General features: G+C 43.2%; 1 protein-coding gene across 1 annotated transcript in view; it reads left to right on the forward strand.

Moving 5' to 3' along the window:
* The window catches only part of LOC126336127 (suppressor of lurcher protein 1-like), a 309,867-nt gene that overhangs the window by 172,327 nt on the left and 116,892 nt on the right, over nt 1-20,648 (forward strand). The window contains exon 4 of the mRNA XM_049999616.1: nt 2,695-2,875. Coding sequence (XP_049855573.1) covers nt 2,695-2,875 — 181 coding nt within the window. The remainder of the gene's footprint in view (nt 1-2,694; nt 2,876-20,648) is intronic.

Here is a 20,648-nt window from a genome sequence, read left to right on the forward strand (position 1 = left end):
ATGAAGACACAACAGATGGGAGAAAAGTAAGTAAATTGGTCATTATTTCAAAATCAGTTGCAGTAACTGTTAGTACATTTATCGCACTCTGAGACAAGAGACTCAGCGCCTTCATGGGAAAACATTTCCAGTTGCCAATGGAACCATGATGAAACCCAGGTATGCACCTCGTCGAAAGTTGCGGACGACATCTAAAACTCTCCAATACAGCTGAAGAGAAATGTTCAATATGAAGGCTGCAACTGTTTGCCTAGTAATTTTGCACCTCCACTGCCTAGTAAAAATTGGATACCGTGAAAAATATGGCGCTATGGTAAAAGCAATTAGCAAACCTCTTCCCTATTTTGATTAATAATCGTAGTGAAATTTTAACAAACATTTTGTGAACGTAAATATCTATTTTCTTACGTGAAGTTTTTGAGAACGGTTCAAATTCATCTTTTTCTGTATATATAATCATTAAATCCCTTGTTGGCAACCGAGCGAGGTGGCCCTGTGGTTAGCACACTGTTTGAACTGCCACCCATGAGCTAGGAGTCTATGACTGAAGATAAAAATAATCTACTGACATTCTATACAGATAAAAAACATAGCTCGTACGTGCAGTTGAGGACATATGTTTTCGGGAGGACGACGGTTCAATCCTGCGTCCGACCATCATGATTTAGGTTTTCCGTGATTTCCCTAAATCGCTTCAGGCAAATGCCGGGATGTTTCCTCTGAAAGGGCACGGCCGACTTCCTTCCCTAATCCGATGAGACCGATGACCTCGCTGTTTGGTCTTTTCCCCCAAAGCCAACCAACCAACCTTGTTGGCAAGGAGAAAATGAGGTGTATTCTACGTCACAGGGTGTTTGAACTGCCACCCATGAGCTAGGAGTCTATGACTGAAGATAAAAATAATCTACTGACATTCTATACAGATAAAAAACATAGCTCGTACGTGCAGTTGAGGACATATGTTTTTGGGTCATAGTAACAATTACACCCGACGTCCTGTTTTATTTCTTGGGTACAATCTTATCATTGTCTTCCACTACAGATTTTGCCTCCTACTACTTCTTTCTGACTTTCGCTAAGAATTGGAAAGTCATCATGGAATCCAGCTTCTGATACCTTGTCACCGTGAATTTTGATTTCCGAACGCAGTCCTTCATTGATTTTCGTCATTCGTTACACAGTGTGGGAGAATGTATTCTCGTAATTTTATGGATATATAATATGTACACTGAAGAGCCAATGAACTGGTACACCTACCTAAGATCGTTTAGGAGCCCCGCGAGCACGTGGAAGTGTCCCAACACGACGTGGCATGGAGTTCACTAATATCTGAAGTAGTGCTGGAGGGAATTAACACCATGAATCCTACAGGGCTGTTGACAAATCCGTAAGAGTACTACGGGGTGGAGAACAGCACGTTGCAAGGCACCCCAGATATGCTCAATACTGTTCACATCTGGCGATTTTAGTGGCCAACGCAAGTGTTTAAACTCAGAAGACTGTTCCTGGAGCCACCTTGTAGCAATTCTGGACGTATGATACGTCGCATTCCCCTGCTGGAATTGCCTAGATTTGTCGGAATGCACAATGGCCATGATGGGTGCAGGTGATCAGAAAGGATGGTTACGTAAGTGTCACCCGTCAGAGCCGTATCTAGGCGTACCATGGTCCCATATCTCTCTAAATGCTCAAGATTCACACTATTACAGAGCCTCCATCATCTTTAACTATTCCTTGCTGACTTACAGGTTCCATGGATTCATGGGGTTGTCTCCCTACCTGTACACCTCCACCCGCTAGACACAATTTGAAAAAAGAGACTCATCCGACCAGGCAACATATTTCCAGTCATCAACAGTCCAATTCCGGTGTTGATGGGCACAAGCGAGGCGTAAAGCTTTGTGTCGTGCAGTTGTTGTTGTTGTGGTTTTTTGGGGAAGGAGACCAGACAGTGAGGTCATCGGTCTCATCCGATTAGGGAAGGACGGGGAAGGAAGTCGATCGTACCCTTTGAAAGAAACCATCCCGTCATTTGCCTCGAGCTATTAAGGGGAAATCACGGAAAACCTAAATCAGGATGGCCGGACACGGGATTGAACCGTCGTCCTCCCGAATGCGAGTTCAGTGTTTAACCACTGCGCCACCTCGCTCGGTTGTCGTGCAGTCATCAAGGGTACATGAGTGGGCTTCGAAAGCCCATGTCGATGATGTTTCGTTGAATGGTTTGCACGCTGACGCTTGTTGATGGTTCAGCACTGAAATCAGCAGCAATTTGCGCGAGGCATGCACTTTTCACATTGTACGATTCTCTTCAGTCGTCGTTGATCATGTTCTTGCATCATCTTTTTCTGGCCGCAGCGATGTGGGCGATTTGATGTTTTACCGGATTCCTGATGTTCACGGTACTCTGGTGAAATGGTCGTATGTGAAAATCCACACTTTATCTCTATCTCAGAAATGCTGTGTCCCATCGATCGTGCGCCGACTATAACACCACGTTCAAACTCACTTAAATCTTGATAACCTGCCGGTGTAGCAGCAATAAACGATCTAACAACTGCACCTGACACTTGTCTTCTACAGGTGTTGCCAACCGCAGCGCCGTATCTTGCGTTACCGCTGTAGTTGAATACACATGCCTATAACAGTTTCTTTGGCACTTCAGTGCATACAGCTGACGCAGTCTCCTTGCAGGGTGCGAGTGCTTGCTGTTCACGAGCACGTTCGGCAAGGAGTTTGGCGTCTTCAGCAGCCCCGACTACCCTCGGCCATACCCCAGCGACGTCGACTGCCTCCTCTACAGCTTCGTTGGCGGCTCGTACGACATCGTGCACATCACCTTCGTCGACTTCGACGTGCAGAAGACGCATCTTGAGTGAGTACAGCAAGTTATATATCTCACAGCAAAACCACTAAACACTATGGAGTACGTGACACCTCAATGGCGTTAATAGAAATTCCTACAAAGGCGATGAGATGACGAAGAAATTGTTAATGGGAAACGAAAGGATAAATTGGAGCGTTATAGAATGGAAAAGTCATTTCTCCTTAATGTAATCCTACTGGTATTCTTCGACCAGTTAATTAATACCTTCATAACTCCAATGCAATGTACACAAATCTGACAATATATTTAATAGTAAAATATAAATATACTACTTAAGCATGCAGAATTTCCAATGACTTTTCAGAATCGCCTATTAAATATGAGAAGGAATGAAATGTTGATTCAAATCGATTCCCGCAGAGGCCAATTATGGTTTTTATTGCCAGTTTTTCAAGGAATATATTACTATTTTCACATGATAGTTTACAGATCAGTATCACTCATTTTCAGATACGACAACTGTTAATGCCAAGAACAATACGGGCACATTATGAAGTGTGCAAGTCCGGTTGACAAGCTGTAACAGCTTATGTCCTCGAAACAGACGTTAGTATTTCATAACATGAAGGTAAACCCAGGTAGTAACACTTAATGTTCTTCAAATTAAGTCGTAATGAAATCATCGCCTATTCCATGTATAAACCTACATAGCTGCTAAACTACAGTGAAAACGAACTGTCTGTACTAGCAACAGGGATGATTGGTAAGCATGCAGTTCACTATAACACAAGAGCTCCAGTATTTAAAGACCTGGCAAGTAAATCACTTTTCCATGTTCAAGAAGAAAGAAGTGAAATGTCTGTAGTGTAAAACCAAAATATTTTCATTTACACGTTTATAAAAGCATGTAATACATGTTACTCTATTTGAGCCACAGTGAGAACAAAGCTCAGTTGAACAGTGTAAAACAGTTTCATTAATATAATAGTTAAGTATGTATGCCCCTCCCCCCCCCCTATAAGAGCATCCCCTCCTCACCTTGTCCATCTGCTCCTTTCACCTCTGGGGATCTCTTTCCCCCCCCCCCCCTTCTAAGCCAGATTACTCTTCCAACATCACACTCCACCGTCTACTTCTCCTCACCCCTGCTTTGTACATCTCCTCCTAGCCTCTCCCGGCGGCCATCTCTGCTCTCCACTCTATATGTCCATCTCCTCCCCACTCTTTATGTCGGTCTTTTCCACTTTCCTGTCTCTGTCAATATTCTTCTTTCTACTTTGTCAATTTGCTACTCGTCTTGTGTTCGTGCGCACCTTTCTCCTGTAGCAATCGCATCCTCCCCTATGTCCATCTCATACTCCTCCTCCCTCTGGCTCCTCCTTACTCCCTCTACCTCATACCTCCCTCCCTGTTGACCTGCTCCACTTCCCTCATCTCTCCATCTCTTCCTCCTTCCTCTCTCTCTCTCTCTCTCTCTCTCTCTCTCTCTCTCTCTCTCTCTCTCTATCTCTCTCTCTCTCTCTCTCTCTCTCTCTCTCCCCTCCTCCCTCCCTCCCTCCCTCTGTGTTGATCTCCTCTCCTCTCTGTCCATCATATTTCCCTTTCTTTCCGTCTGCCCTTCTCTATGTACATCTTCTCTTCTCCTGTGTCTCTACGCATTTCCTCATTCCGCTTGTCTCTCTGCTTTATCACTCTTAACCCCGTCGGATGTTGCTGGTTCTTAAAACAGAGTTTTTCTTTCCGAATAGTAACGTGTATACCATATTTGGTAGAAATCGGTCCAGGGGTTTAGGAGGATGTGATGATGATGTTTCCATTGTGGGGCACTCAATTGTGCGGCCTTCATCGACCATACAATTTTTACGCAGTCCAATTTTTTTAGAATCCAATCTATCCACTATCACGATGATGATGACGACGACGACGACGACGACGACGATGATGATGATAATGATGAAGATGAAGTAGATGATTATGAAATGAGGACAACACAAACACCCAGTCCCCAGGCAGAGAAAATTCCCAACCCGGCTGGGAATCGAACATGGGACCCCGTGAAGCAGAGGCTCCAATTCTAGTCACTAGACCACGAGTTGAGGACGTTTAGGAGGAGCTTCATACCCGTGACGTTGCCCCATAGGCACTTCGTACACATTCCACATAATATTCACATAATTTGTTCAAATTGTTCAAATGGCTCTGAGCACTATGCGACTCAACTTCTTAGGTCATCAGTCGCCTAGAACTTAGGACTAATTAAACCTAACTAGCCTAACGACATCACACATATCCATGCCCGAGGCAGGATTCGAACCTGCGACCGTAGCGGTCGCTCGGTTCCAGACTGGAGCGCCTAAAACCGCGCGGCCACTCCGGCCGGCACATAATTTGTTCTCATTTGTACACATAGTTCGCGTTGCAGTTTCCTTTTCAAGCAGCTCATGTTTATGATGTCATACGTCTTGAATTGTGTGTCATACAGTTATAATTTTGCTAGTACATTCATTGGTACATGTCGATGTAGTCAGTAGTTTAGGAGATGTGCAAAACACATACGTACATAGACACGTGCAGACGTTAATCCATATTTGTAATGTCCCCTGGACCTGAACTCAGGAGTCTGTGCTCTGAATACGCTACAACATGCTTTACATATGTCACAACGGGAGTAGGATGCGTTATCAATAGGATGTTAGAGAAGAGAGTGTGCTACTCTGAATAGTTCAGTGATAGGGTGGCTCTTATAAGACATGGCAGAAAATCAACATCGACAACGATAATCCAGGTATATATGCCGATGTCGGAAACTGAAGATGAAGAGATAAAGAAAATGTCTGAAAGGATAATACACTATATAAAGGGAGCTGAAAATGTAATAGTCATGGCGGGACAGGAATGCAGTTATAGGGGAACGAGTAGAAGAAAAAGTCACAGAAGAATATGGGCTTCGGACAAATAATGAGAGAGGAGAAAGTAATAAACTTCAGCAAGTAATAGTCAACACTCTGTTAGAGATCATAAGAGGTGGAAATAAACTTGAAAAGGCTGGGTGATGCGGGATGATTTCAGTTAGATTACATCAAGGCCAGGCAGATGTGCCGAAATCAGATACTGGATTGTAAGGCGAACCCAGGAGCAGGTATAAACTCAGATCACACTGTAGTAGTGATGAAGAGTAGGCTGAAGTTAAAGACATTAGTCAGGAAGAATCAATACTCAAAGAAGTGGAATACAGAAGTACTAAGTGAGGACGAGATAGGCTTTAAGTTCTTTAAGGGTATAGATACAGCAATTTTGAGTTGCGAAGTAGGCAGTACAACTGAAGAGGAACGGACATCTCTAAATAGGGCCAACACGAAAGTTGGGAAGAAAAACAAAGGTACAAAGAAGGTAACTATGAAGAAACGACGGGTAACAGAAGAAATACTAGTTTTCGATGAAGGATGAAAGTACAAAAAATTTTATGGAAATTCAGGAGTGAAGAAATACAAGTATCTGAGGAATGAAATAAATAGGAAGTGCAGGGAAGGTTAGACGAAATGGTTCCATGAAACATTTTGAAAAAATCGAAAAGGAAATGATTTGCGGATGGACTAACTCAGCCTATAGGCAAGTCAAAACAACATTTACTGATAAGAAAAGCAGGGGTGGTAATATTAAAAATGCAACGTGAATTCCACTGTTACATGCAGAGGAGAGAGCGGATAGATGAAAAGAGTACATTGAAGACCTCTGTGAGGGATGGGGGGAGATTTCTCTGATGTGATAGAAGAAGGAACAGGAATCCATTTAGAGGCTATAGGGGATTCAGTATTACAATCAGAATTTAAGAGAGCTTTAGGAAAGGTAAATCACCAGAGAGGCAATTCTGACGTTGGGCTTGACAATGGACTAAAGAAAAATGTAGACACCTTCATAGGATCTGTCGACTTGAAAAAAGCCTTCGGCAATGTAAAATGGTGCAAGATGAAGCTTCATGGCAGATTAAAACAGTGTGCCGGACCGAGACTCGAACTCAGGACCTTTGCATTTCGCGGGAAAATGCTCTTCCAACTGAGCTACCCAAGCACGACTCACGACCCGTCCCCACAATTTTACTTCCACCAGTACCTCGTCTGTGCATGGGTAGCTCAGTTGGAAGAGCGATTGCCCATAAAAGGCAAAGGTCCCGAGTTCGAGTCTCGCTGCGGCACTCAGTTTTAATCAGCCAGGAAGTTTCATAATCAGTGCACACTCCACTGCAGAGTGAAAATTTGATTATGATGCAAGATGTTCGAAATCCCGATGGAAGTAGGGGTAAGGGGCAAAGTACAGAGAGATACAGGTACTGTCCAACATGTACAAGAGTCAGAGGGAACAGTGAGTGGACAACCAAGAGCGAAGTGCTCGGATTAAAAAGTGTGTTAGCCTAGGATGTAGTCTTTCTCCCCTGCTGTTCAGTCTGTATATCGAAGAAGCAATGACAGAAATAAAAGAAAGGTTGCATAGTGGAATTACAGCCGCGCGTTCTGGGGCGCTATCTCACGGTACACGCCACCCCCCCCCCCCCCCCCCCACCCCGCCCCACCCACTGTCGGAAGCGCAGCATTGTACGGCAGTGACATACACTCCTGGAAATGGAAAAAATAACACATTGACACCGGTGTGTCAGACCCACCATACTTGCTCCGGACACTGCGAGAGGGCTGTACAAGCAATGATCACACGCACGGCACAGCGGACACACCAGGAACCGCGGTGTTGGCCGTCGAATGGCGCTAGCTGCGCAGCATTTGTGCACCGCCGCCGTCAGTGTCAGCCAGTTTGCCGTGGCATACGGAGCTCCATCGCAGTCTTTAACAGTGGTACAATGCCGCGACAGCGTGGACGTGAACCGAATGTGCAGTTGACGGACTTTGAGCGAGGGCGTATAGTGGGCATGCGGGAGGCCGGGTGGACGTACCGCCGAATTGCTCAACACGTGGGGCGTGAGGTCTCCACAGTACATCGATGTTGTCGCCAGTGGTCGGCGGAAGGTGCACGTGCCCGTCGACCTGGGACCGGACCGCAGCGACGCACGGATGCACGCCAAGACCGTAGGATCCTACGTAGTGCCGTAGGGGACCGCACCGCCACTTCCCAGCAAATTAGGGACGCTGTTGCTCCTGGGGTATCGGCGAGGACCATTCGCAACCGTCTCCATGAAGCTGGGCTAAGGTCCCGCACACCGTTAGGCCGTCTTCCGCTCACGCCCCAACATCGTGCAGCCCGCCTCCAGTGGTGTCGCGACAGGCGTGAATGGAGGGACGAATGGAGACGTGTCGTCTTCAGCGATAAGAGTCGCTTCTGCCTTGGTGCCAATGATGGTCGTTTGCGTGTTTGGCGCCGTGCAGGTGAGCGCCACAATCAGGACTGCATACGACCGAGGCACACAGGCCAACACCCGGCATCATGGTGTGTGGAGCGATCTCCTACACTGGCCGTACACCTCTGGTGATCGTCGAGGGGACACTGAATAGTGCACGGTACATCCAAACCGTCATCGAACCCATCGTTCTACCATTCCTAGACCGGCCAGGGAACTTGCTGTTCCAACAGGACAATGCACGTCCGCATGTATCCCGTGCCACCCAACGTGCTCTAGAAGGTGTAAGTCAACTACCCTGGCCAGCAAGATCTCCGGATCTATCCCACATTGAGCATGTTTGGGACTGGATGAAGCGTCGTCTCACGCGGTCTGCACGTCCAGCACGAACGCTGGTCCAACTGAGGCGCCAGGTGGAAATGGCATGGCAAGCCGTTCCACAGGACTACATCCAGCATCTCTACGGTCGTCTCCATGGGAGAATAGCAGCCTGCATTGCTGCGAAACGTGGATATACACTGTACTAGTGCCGACATTGTGCATGCTCTGTGGCCTGTGTCTATGTGCCTGTGCTTCTGTCAGTGTGATCATGTGATGTATCTGACCCCAGGAGTGTGTCAATAAAGTTTTCCCTTCCTGGGACAATGAATTCACGGTGTTCTTATTTCAATTTCCAGGACTGTATGTTAAGACATCAGGTAACGACTTCTGTGGAACTAGAGGGAGGGAGCTTAACAGAGAAAAAACAGTAGAGGTAGAAAGGCATTGGAAACATCCAGCAGATAACTGAGGACGTAGGTTGCAGAGGAGGGGCCGCATCAAACAAGTCAGTAGACAGATGATAAGAAAAAGGATATTGGCTGGGAAAAAGGACAAGGTACTCTGAATGATAACTGAGACTCAACAACTGTCGAATCCTACGAGGCATTAATTTGTTGACTATGTTGTGCCGTCCTTCATGTACTTTGTGCAGCTAAATGCCACAAGAAACAAATTTCGGGCCTGGGAGCAGAGTAACGCAGATTCAGCGTCGGAGGCAAACTGAGATCGGAATGTGAATCTTCAGCAGCGCCGGCGGAAACGCTGGTTAAATAGGCTGGCATGACGTGCCTCCCACGCGACCATGCTCTGTCCTACTAGAAGCTTCTGTGCTGCTGGTCACGTAGCCCGCACTACCCGTGTCACAAAAAACACAGTGCCTCCTGTTTCCTAGCGCGCTTGCGACGTTAGGTTACTCGTTTAGTGACACTCTTTGAGCAACATTATATCCTTAGCTGTGCACCCTCTATACTTGACGCTACTCATTTGCGACATATATGTGACACCTCCCTCTAGGAGGGAAAATTTTGTAGTTTCTTCCCTGAGAGACTGCAAAATTTTTCTATCAACTGTCTTAGTATGTACCACTTCGATTCGATTCTTTATTTACAAGTAAATTCATATGTACATATCCCTTTACAATGTTTTCATTTCCTTTTTTTATCCAAACTTCCTTCAAAATGCTGTGCTACTTCTGTTCATACTTAGTTCGCCTTCCAATTAATCATTACTCTTATAGCATATATTCTATTTCTGTGCACAGTTAGTCATTACTTCTTCCAGCATGTATTTCACAATTAATTTTCTTACTTGTTATTACATTCTTTTGTAGCACTTATTTCAAAACACTGCAGCTTTAACTTCTCACTTTCATTTTCATAATTTCTCGTAGTATATGTACAGTTGAACAAATCATTTCCTCTACATTCGATACACAAATTAATTCTTCTACCTTGAGTTCGTTTTGCAAGGCTTGCATTATCATAAAACAACTGTTTTACCCTAAGGACGTCATAAATTACCATTTATCCAGAGCTACACACCGGTTTTCAACATGCAATTTATAAACATAAAGTTCTCACTACACCTTTCCATGAAGCAATTCATCATAAGCACATCGTGATCTAAATAAAATACATCACTATTTCTTGTTTGTAAACGTGTGTAGACGAAAACGTCTTAATACAAACACGCTATGAATTCTTCTTTATCGGGCATGGATGTGTGTGATGTCCTTAGGTCAGTTAGGTTTAATTAGTTCTAAGTTCTAGGCGACTGATGACTCGGGAAGTTAAGTCGCATAGTGCTCAGAGTCATTTCAATCACTTTTCTTCTTTATCAAGAGCGCATACAATATCGTTTTGTCTATGCCCTCATACCTTTTACTACACAGTTATACATTTCTCCTATTTATCACTTTCACTTTCCAGTCTATCTCTTATCTGTTCTTGTCGTAAACATTCAAGGCTGTCTTCTTTCTACATTTTCAAATGTCTTGTTGGAACAACAATTTTTTTCATACATTGCCACTGTCTCTAGCTTCATAGCTTCATATCTGATTGGCATTCTTTCAAATACAATTTCTTCAGTTTCTCCTAATTCTCTTCAAGCAGGCGGATACCTTACCAGTTCTCTACTTGGATACTGGTTTACAATCTTATTCATTACACATATCTTCTAATAACAGTCATCAGCCATGGTTCTTCAGATCAACTGAAAACACTCTCTACAGCATTTACAATTTTTAGTTATACACAGTACTACGATCATGATTATAGTGCTTGACCTGCATAACTCCAACAGATCTGCTGCCAGATGAAAATCCACGACAAGCTGCCCTTTGTTGGTACAAAATTTCGTTTTCCAATTCATCCAATTTTTGCCCTGCTGCTTTTAAATTATCTACCTCACTTCATGCCCACCAGGGAGATTGAAAGTAAGTTCTGTTATATTTCTCTTCCCTGATTAACAATGCAACACTATATCTATATTCAAAGTCTGAACTATATCATTATTTGTTGCATTTGTTGCATATGTTGAGGCTGTATTAATATTTGAGCACCATATCCTTTCCACTTTTCCATAAATTTCAATTTTCCTGTACCACGAATAACTACATCAGTAGGATTATTATCGCTACATGACAATGTAAGTCCTTCACCTTTTGGAACTACAAATTACCATTCCTTACCTCTTATTCGTGTCCAAACACTTTCATTTAACACAATGTACTATTAGATGCAATTCTTTACGCATTTTAGCTACATCCTGAGACATCCTAGCTTCAGACTTTTATGGTCATAGATAGACCAAAGGATAAATGTTTTGCTTACAACTCCTGTGACACTGATTTATCTTTTTACATAACAACTGATCATTATTTAACTTCACATACTGCCTTTTCCCATCATCTACTAACAGTATTTCCTTCTCTGGTGCTATATATGTAAACAACTGCTTCTTTATATCTACTTTATCAAGAAGTGGCCAGATATTATACATGTAAAAAAAACACTACTGTCTACAAGGGAAACATTCACGACATAATTTAAAATATTGCCAGCTCTGTACACACCAAAGAATATTACTTTGAGCAACTGATAATGATTGTCCCCTGCAAGTATTATTGTGAATCTCTTATGTTTAATTTCATCTTAAATCAGGTCTAAATATTTTACTACCTGCGGGAGGTTACTGAAATGTGGTAATGAAATACCTTTTTGTACATTTACGATTACAGTAATTAGTAAACTGTATTCCAATTCTTACTCATTAAGGACTATGTTAGCTGTATTAGCTGCTCATTAATGTTATCAATATAACATCTCTCTTCAAACTTCCGTCAGTGCCACTTTCGAACTGCATTATTTGGTGACTAAGACTTTTCATTCCCTGTGTGATAACCTCTTCATTTATTCCTACGAAGCTTAATGTTTGATTGAAACCCGTTAGCTTTGATTTTACTGTGGTAGCTTGCTCTCCTGTTAACCTTAATAGCTATTTCTGCACTGCTTCCAAAACATCAGTTTTTGCGTTAAGATGCGATGCATCATGTTCATCCAGAGTTCCAAATAACATTTTGCTTATTTCCCAAACAAAATTTAGTGCTCCGTAGTCCTGTACTCTTCTTTCATGGCAAGCTAGCTGTCGAATTAGACTTTGTGATTTCACTATTTTAGCTATGTGGAAATGTAAGGCCTGTTTTGTTCTGGCACGCTCTGAAGCATTCAAGTTAAGCGAAGTATAGTCTTCTCTGACAGAATTCTACACATGTGATAGCTAATACTTCGGTGTTTTCAAACTTATTCTTTAACTTTACTAAATTGGAATAACTCCCACTTCCCCATGTAACACTATAAAGACTGACATTGCCCATGTTGTTATACTGTACTCCTGGTGATGACCAGATCTTTGTAAATTACAGATCTAGATGATGTGCCACTGTTTGAACCGAAGTAATTCCGAATGATTTTATGGAAACTGACACTCCCACATATTTTGCAGCCATCCTGTAATCAAAAAATACTCTTTCATATGGTTGGTAAGTATTGTTAGACACTTACTATCTCTTAAATGTATGACCACATTCTTGGTCCGACCACATATGTGTCTCGCCATTGACTGTAATTTCTTCGATCTTCCATTACGAACGCTTTTGTCATATAGCAGAACTTTACCCCGTGGTTGAAATTCTTTGGGGCGTTGGGCCTTGCCATCATACTCGTTACTCCTTAATTTAGGACGAGTAGTAAAATCACGTGCACACTGATGCCTAACTCTCATTTGGTCTTTTAATTCAAGCACACAATCACCTTAATTATAAATAATCTCAGCTGGGTGCTTTTGCAGAATTCCTGGTATGATGCACACTCTCCGAAGGAACAACTCGTTCAATGTGTATCCCGTTGCTCTACGAATATCGCATAAGGAAACCACGAATCCCAGTCCGCTGTGCTCTGTGTATAAAGCGTCTCAACGTTTCTGTTAATGTTTTGTGTGTTCTTTTTAATACGCCATTACTCTGTCGTCTGAATCTTCTCTGTACGCAATAGTTCGTATGCTTTTCGCATCGTTCCGCAAATAAAGTTACTACCCGTATCACTCAGTAGTAAGGTTGGTATGCCAAACTTCAAAACAATCTTTTCATCTAGAGCTCTTGCTACCGTTTCGGTATCTTGTTTGTCAGTGGGTTTCGCAACTAGGAACTTGGCTAGTGTATCCTGAAAGGTAGGTATGTACTTAGTACCTTTATATGTTTGTGAAAGGGGAGGTCTACAAGGTCGATATCACATCATTAAAAACACACTCAGTTGTTGTCGTTATTTCCATACACATTATTATTTTATTTTAGATGATCTTCTTCTTTTGGCGGTTTTCTCGTTGGCGAATGTACTGCTCTGTATCTGCTTTCATACTTTCCTGTGTATAATATTTCTTTATCCTGTTTTAGGTTCTAACTGTATCCTGATGGCCACCAATTGGTGAATCATGAAACTCTTACAGAATCGCTTACTCTTTCTCTTGACTCAGTCTAACAGCTGACTCCTTCACAGTTGTGTCACCTGCCATTGTCTATGTATCTTTATTTCCCACATGGCCTAGATTGATGACCCCGCTTATCTCCCATTTTCCATGTGACCCTTCAGTGTCGCCGCTTACAACCTCAGTGATGGCTTTAAACTCTAACCCCTGCAGTTGTCTCAGCTGTTTCAGTTGCCTTCCCCGAGTTGCTTTTACTGCTTTCCTTCTCATCAGTACAGGGCTTCGATTTCTCATTCTGGGAATTTGAGGAGATGGGACCCGTATAAACTAAAAGAACCAGAGGTTGTACAGAGTTTCAGGGGGAGCATAAGAGAGCAATTGACAGGAATGGGAGAAAGAAATACAGGAGAAGAAGAATGGGTAGCTTTGAGGGATGAAGTAGTGAAGGCAGCAGAGGATCAAGTAGGTAAAAAGATGAAGGCTAGTAGCAATCCTTGGGTAACAGAAGAATTATTGAATTTAATTGATGAAAGGAGAAAATATAAAAATGCAGTAAATCAAGCAGGCAAAAAGGAATACAGACGTCTCAAAAATGAGATCGACAGGAAGTGCAAAATGGCTAAGCAGGGATGGCTAGAGGACAAATGTAAGGACGTAGAGGCTTATCTCACAAGGGATAAGATAGATACTGCCTACAGGAAATTAAAGAGACCTTTGGGGATAAGAGAACCACTTGTATGAATATCAAGAGCTCAGATCGAAACCCAGTTCTAAGCAAAGAAGGGAAATCAGAAAGGTGGAAGAAGTATATAGAGGGTCTATACAAGGGCGATGTACTTGAGGACAATATTATGGAAATGGTAGAGGATGTAGATGAAGATGAAATGGGATATACGATACTGCGTGAAGAGTTTGACAGAGCACTGAAAGACCTGAGTCGAAACAAGGCCCCCGGAGTAGACAACATTCCATTAGAACTACTGGCGGCCTTGGGAGAGCCAGTCCTGACAAAACTCTACCATCTGGTAAGGAAGATGTACGAGACAGGCGAAATACCCTCAGACTTCAAGAAGAATATAATAATTCCAACAGATGCGAAAATTATCGAACTATCAGTTTAATAAGTCACAGCTGCAACATACTAACGCGAATTCTTTACAGACGAATGGAAAAACTAGTAGAAGCCGACCTCGGGGAAGATCAGTTTGGATTCCGTAGGAATTTTGGAACACATGAGGCAATACTGACCCTACGACTTATCTTAGAAGCTAGATTAAGGAAAGGCAAACCTACGTTTCTAGCATTTGTAGACATAGAAAAAGTTTTGACAATGTTGATTGGAATACTCTCTTTCAAATTCTGAAGGTAGCAGAGGTAAAATACAGAGAGCGAAAGGCTATTTACAATTTGTACAGAAACCAGATGGCAGTTATAAGAGTCGAGGGACATGAAAGGGAGGCAGTGGTTGGGAAGGGAGTGAGACAGGGTTGCAGTCTCTCCCCGATGTTATTCAATCTGTATATTGAGCAAGCAGTGAAGGAAACAAAAGAAAAATTCGGAGTAGGTATTAAAATCCATGGAGAAGAAATAAAAATGTTGAGGTTCGCCGATGACATCGTAATTCTGTCAGAGACTGCAAAGGACTTGGAAGAGCAGTTGAACGGAATGGATAGTGTCTTGAAAGGAGGATATAAGATGAACATCAACAAAAGCAAAACGAGGATAATGGAATGTAGTCAAATTAAATCGGGTGATGCTGAGGGAATTAGAGTAGGAAATGAGACAATTAAAGTAGTAAAGGAGTTTTGCTATTTGGGGAGCAAAATAACTGATGATGGTCGAAGTAAAGAGGATATAAAATGTAGACTGGCAATGGCAAGGAAAGCGTTTCTGAAGAAGAGAAATTTTTTAACATCGAGTATAGATTTAAGTGTGAGGAAGTCATTTCTGAAAGTATTTGTATGGAGTGTAGCCATGTATTGAAGTGAAACATGGACGATAACTAATTTGGACAAGAAGAGAATAGAAGCTTTCGAAATGTGGTTCTACAGAAGAATGCTGAAGATTAGATGGGTAGATCACATAACTAGTGAGGAAGTATTGAATAGGATTGTAAAGAAGAGAAGTTTGTGGCACAACTTGACCAGAAGAAGCGATCGGTTGGTAGGACATGTTCTAGACATCGAGGGATCACCAATTTAGTATTAGAGGGCAGCGTGGAGGGTAAAAATCGTAGCGGGAGACAAAGAGATGAATACGCTAAGCAGATTCAGAAGGATGTAGGTTGCAGTAGGTACTGGGAGATGAAGAAGCTTGCACAAGATAGAGTAGCATGGAGAGCTGCATCAAACCAGTCTCAGGACTGAAGACCACAACAATAACATAGAATATATGCAATCTCATTTCACTTGCACTTTTGTAGAGAATTTGATAATCATTATCTTCCTGTTTTAGTCTAGCTTTTAACAATTGCGCTTACATCCGAAACACTACTTACCCATGTTACGGCTTGTGATCCATAAATATTGTTAATTTTGTGCCAAATAAATACGGTCGAAAGTATTTAACTGCCCAGCATATTTCTGACTTCTCCATTTCTATAATACTCTATGACTCTTTCGCCTTATCTAAGCTTCTGAATGCATATGCAACAGGCAGATCGCTACTCAGTTTTCCTTGGCTCATTAGGGCTCCGACAGAGCTCTGACTAGCGTCAGTTGTAACAATCAACTCTTCACTTAACAGTTTTTCCTTCAATTGTTAAATTACTTCCTCCTGTTCCCTTCCCCAATTGTATGCTACCCCTTTCTTCTCCAAATCATGTAAGGGTTTTGCAATTACTTCCAAAACGATGACAATACCCGCTTAACCGTAGAAAGTCTTTAACTGTGTAGTAGTCTTTGGCTGTAGGTACCGCTTTATTACTTCGACCTTCTTTGGATCAGGCTTTGACCTCTCCGCAGTAAGAACATACCCAAAAAGGTAACCTTTTTGCACCAAAATTCATATTTACCTACTCGTAGATTTAAATTATAATGCCTTAATCTTTCAAAGACCACTCAAAATCGACTATTATGCTCTTCTAGTGAGGAGCCAAATGTTACTACGTCATGTAATTAAATCAATACATATTCTCCTTGCAATCCCATTATAATGGACTTCATCAAATTCTTGAATGTATTTGAAGCCGTTTCCAAACATGATGGCATCCTCTCGTACTCATAATGCCCATATGACCGAGCGTGGTAGCGCAGTGGTTAGCACACTGGACTCGCTTTCGAGAGGACGACGGTTCAATCCCGTCTCCGGCCATCCTGATTTAGGTTTTCCGTGATTTCCCTAAATCGTTTCAGGCAAATGCCGGGATGTTTCCTTTGAAAGGGCACGGCCGATTTCCTTCTCAATCCTTCCCTAACCCTAGCTTGCGCTCCGTCTCTAATGACATCGTTGTCGACGGGATGTTAAACACTAACCACCACCACCACCACCACCATCACCATAATGCCCATATGGCGTACTAAACGCTGTTTTCTCCTGGTCTTTCTCACCTAACAGTACTTGATAATACCCCTTGGCTAAATGAAGTGTTGAGGAATACTTAGCTTTTCCTACCCCACATAAAATCTATAACAGGAAGATTATTAAGATATATGAAGCGGCTATAATCTGCTGCAATCCGCCATTTTTGTTTCCCTCTATCTTCCCTTTTCTTGGGAGTCATTATAAGCGAAAAAATCCATCCACTGCTACTTTGAGTTATGATATCGTCTTGTAACATTTTATTAATTTCCTCTTGCAAGACCTCTTCTTGGATCTGTGCAATTCTACATCGTCTCGGATATTTTACCCGACCTTATGCTTGTGGTCTTAACTTTATTTCATGCCTTAAGGCATCTGTATGTATCAGCTGCTCTCCTGGCAAATGAAATACACTCATGCTCATAAATTAAGGATAATTGCAGAATGTGGTGCTACACAACGTGGCACTACACAAAACTGACGCTAATAGCATAGGCACATAAGCAACACACACAACACATCTGTAAGTCCACGGTATTGGTGATAAGTTGAGAAAACCGTACCAAAACACATGTGCTACAAAACGCCACTGTTTCCTCCGCATGTACCCCTCCATCAATATGGGATATTGTCACCATGCACACGTACAGAGGTCGCACAACGGGTTGGCATACTCTGAATCAGGACGTCGAGCTGGGGTATAGCCTCCCATTCTTGCCCCAGTGCTTGTCAGAGCTCCTGAAGTATCCTAAGGGTTTGAAGACGTGCAGCTATACGTCGACCGAGAGCACCCCAGACGTGCTCGATGGGGTTTAGGTCTGGAGAACAGGCAGGTCACTGCGTTCGTCTGATATCTTCAGCTTTAAGGTACTCCTCCACGATGGCAACTCGGTGAGGCCGTGCGTTATCATCCATCAGGAGGAAGGTGGGACCCACTGCACCCCTGAAAAGGCGGAAATACTGGTGCATAATGACGTCCCGATACATCTGACCTGTTACAGTTACTATGTCAAAGACATGCAGGGCTCTACGTGCACCAATCATAATACCACCGCACGCCATCAAACCACGACCTCCATACAGGTCCCTTTCAAGGACATTAAGGAGTTGGTATCTGATTCCTAGTTCATGCCAAATGAAAACCCGTGAGAAACAATGTTGAGGCTATACCTGGACCCGTCCGTGAACACAACCTGGGACCACTGTGCCATAGACCATGTATTGTGTTCTTGACACCAGGCTTTACGGGCTCCCCTGTGACCAGGGATCAGTGGAATGCACCTTGCAGGTCTCCGGGAGAATAAACCATGTCTGTTCAGTCATCTGTAGACTGTTTGTCCTGAGACAACTGTTTCAGTAGCTCCAGTAAGGTCCCGAACAAGGCTACCTGCAGTACTTCGTGGCCATCTGCAGGCACTGATGGTGAGATATCGGTCTTCTTATAGTGTTGTACACTGTGAACGTCCGGTACTGTAGTGCCTCGACGTGTTTCCTGTCTGCTGGAAGCGTTGCCATAATCTTGAGATCACACTATGTGGCACACGGAGCTCCCGTGATACGACCTACTGTGTTTGACCAGTCTACACTCGCCCTAGTATTCTACCCCTCATAAGGTCATCAATATGTCTTCTTTGAGCCATTTTCAACGCACTGTCACCATTAGCACGTCTGAAAACGTCTGCACACTTACTCGCTACACTATACTCTGACATGCACCAACACACTTCTGTGTTTTTTGACTTCTGCAAGCGCCACCGTGCGACGACAGCAGGTCAAATGCACCGCAACCTCATACACTGAGGTAATTTAAACCCGCAAATCGCCCACCAGAGCGTAGTTTCAGCATGCATCAGCATTATCCTTAATTTATGAGCATGAGTCTATATGATTATACCCATACATATATCCGTTACGATATTCCTTTCTTCATTATTTAAGTCCTCAACTCTGAGATTCTCTTTTAATTTACTTGCCCTGAATCTCTGGCCGTACTTCCTCAGCCATCGGTACTGGATACTTGATTGACAGACAGTCTTCTGTCGTATTAAGCACACTAGTTACGCATGTGCCACACTTTACGATACCATTGCTTCTGGTACATACACCCCTGGTCTGATTTCTTGCTTAGGAATTATCACTGCTGACACATGCCTTGAATAAACCTTCACTTTAAAAATTCGATCTTCTCTTGGACCCATAATCATTCTTTACCCTTTTACCATCTCTGATCTTGTAGATTTTCTCCCACGCTGACATTTCCCTATTTTCGCAGCTCCAACCGCCACTGAATCATCATATTGTTTCCCAGCTTCTGCTGCCACCTGACCGACTCCATCCATATCCCATAACACTGTCCGCTGTCTTGTGGCTCCAACCGCAATCGGACCAACACGGTGTTCTCTAGTGGTTCCAACCCATTCTTCGTTACGTTTTCGCTTTTCTGCGGCTCCTACTACTATGGAACCGGCCCTACCGCGTTCGACAAACCTTTTCCTCGCTCTGCAGTTCCGACCGTCATCGAACGGCACTTACCGTGTTCCACGCACGTTGCCCACGTCCTCCGGCTCCTACTGAAAACGAACAAACATACGGCTTTCCCGTGACTGCTGCCGAAACGGCACCTACCTTATTCGACATACTGCAACTTCTCTCGTTCTGCGGCTCCGACCACAAAGAAACACACACACATCGATGTCTCGCACCTCTACCACGGCGACCTGTAATTCAGTGTCTACAGTACCTTCCGTCCGTCACAATTTTTGCGATCCCTCTGATCCTAATCCCTGTCTCTGGATTACACATACCTTCCTTTTTAACTAAACTGATTGTGCACCCCTATTTATTAAAAACCTCGTCGCAATTCGTGTTTCTTTTGTACATGACAATTCTACAAAATTCTTATTTGTACAGTCGACAGTAAATATCTTGCCTAATACGGCGCAATGCGATTGCCTCATTACGCCTCTGTTTAGTGTCCGGCATCTTATTCTTTCTTCTGGCTAACCACCCCATTCATTGTACTGTCTGGCACAATGGCTTCTCTGGCTACTCTTAAAGCGCATTACGTTACTTGATTCTGCACATGAAGTGCAGCGCCCCGATAATCTGCACCGGCAACACTTTACTGGCTTTAGACAGTCCGTTTCTCTACAATGCCCTTTGAATTATCGTTGTGTTTCCGCAAATCTTTCCGCCTGCTCTAATTGTAATTTCCCTAGCATTTCCGCGTTTTCTTTTTCCTTCTTGTGTTTTCTTTCTTCTTCTGCCTCAGTTACTCTTACTCGTTTCTGCAGACTACAATCTTTCACCACGTGACCTCTATTACCGCAGTTAAATGAAGTCACGTTTCTAAGTCTGTCCGCAATATTCTAACAACAGTTCTCCCCATTGGATCCTCTTTAGCTGATGCAATAGCATTTCCCTCTGTAGTGACAATATCGACGGCTTCTTACTATTGTTAGACAGGCGCTAAGGACTACACTGTTGAGCGCCCATAACACCGTATCCATCCATCTTACTACTGTTATAATTCTGTCATAATAAAGTCCTTGTATGAATAGTGGTCTGCCCAGTTTCAGAACCTGAGAAATACTACCAGCTAACTCAGCTTAAGTCATTACACCTATAATTGCTTCTCCAAAATGATGCTACAGGCTA

This window comes from Schistocerca gregaria, chromosome 2, assembly GCF_023897955.1.
Source record: "Schistocerca gregaria isolate iqSchGreg1 chromosome 2, iqSchGreg1.2, whole genome shotgun sequence".
Lineage (NCBI taxonomy): Eukaryota > Metazoa > Arthropoda > Insecta > Orthoptera > Acrididae > Schistocerca > Schistocerca gregaria.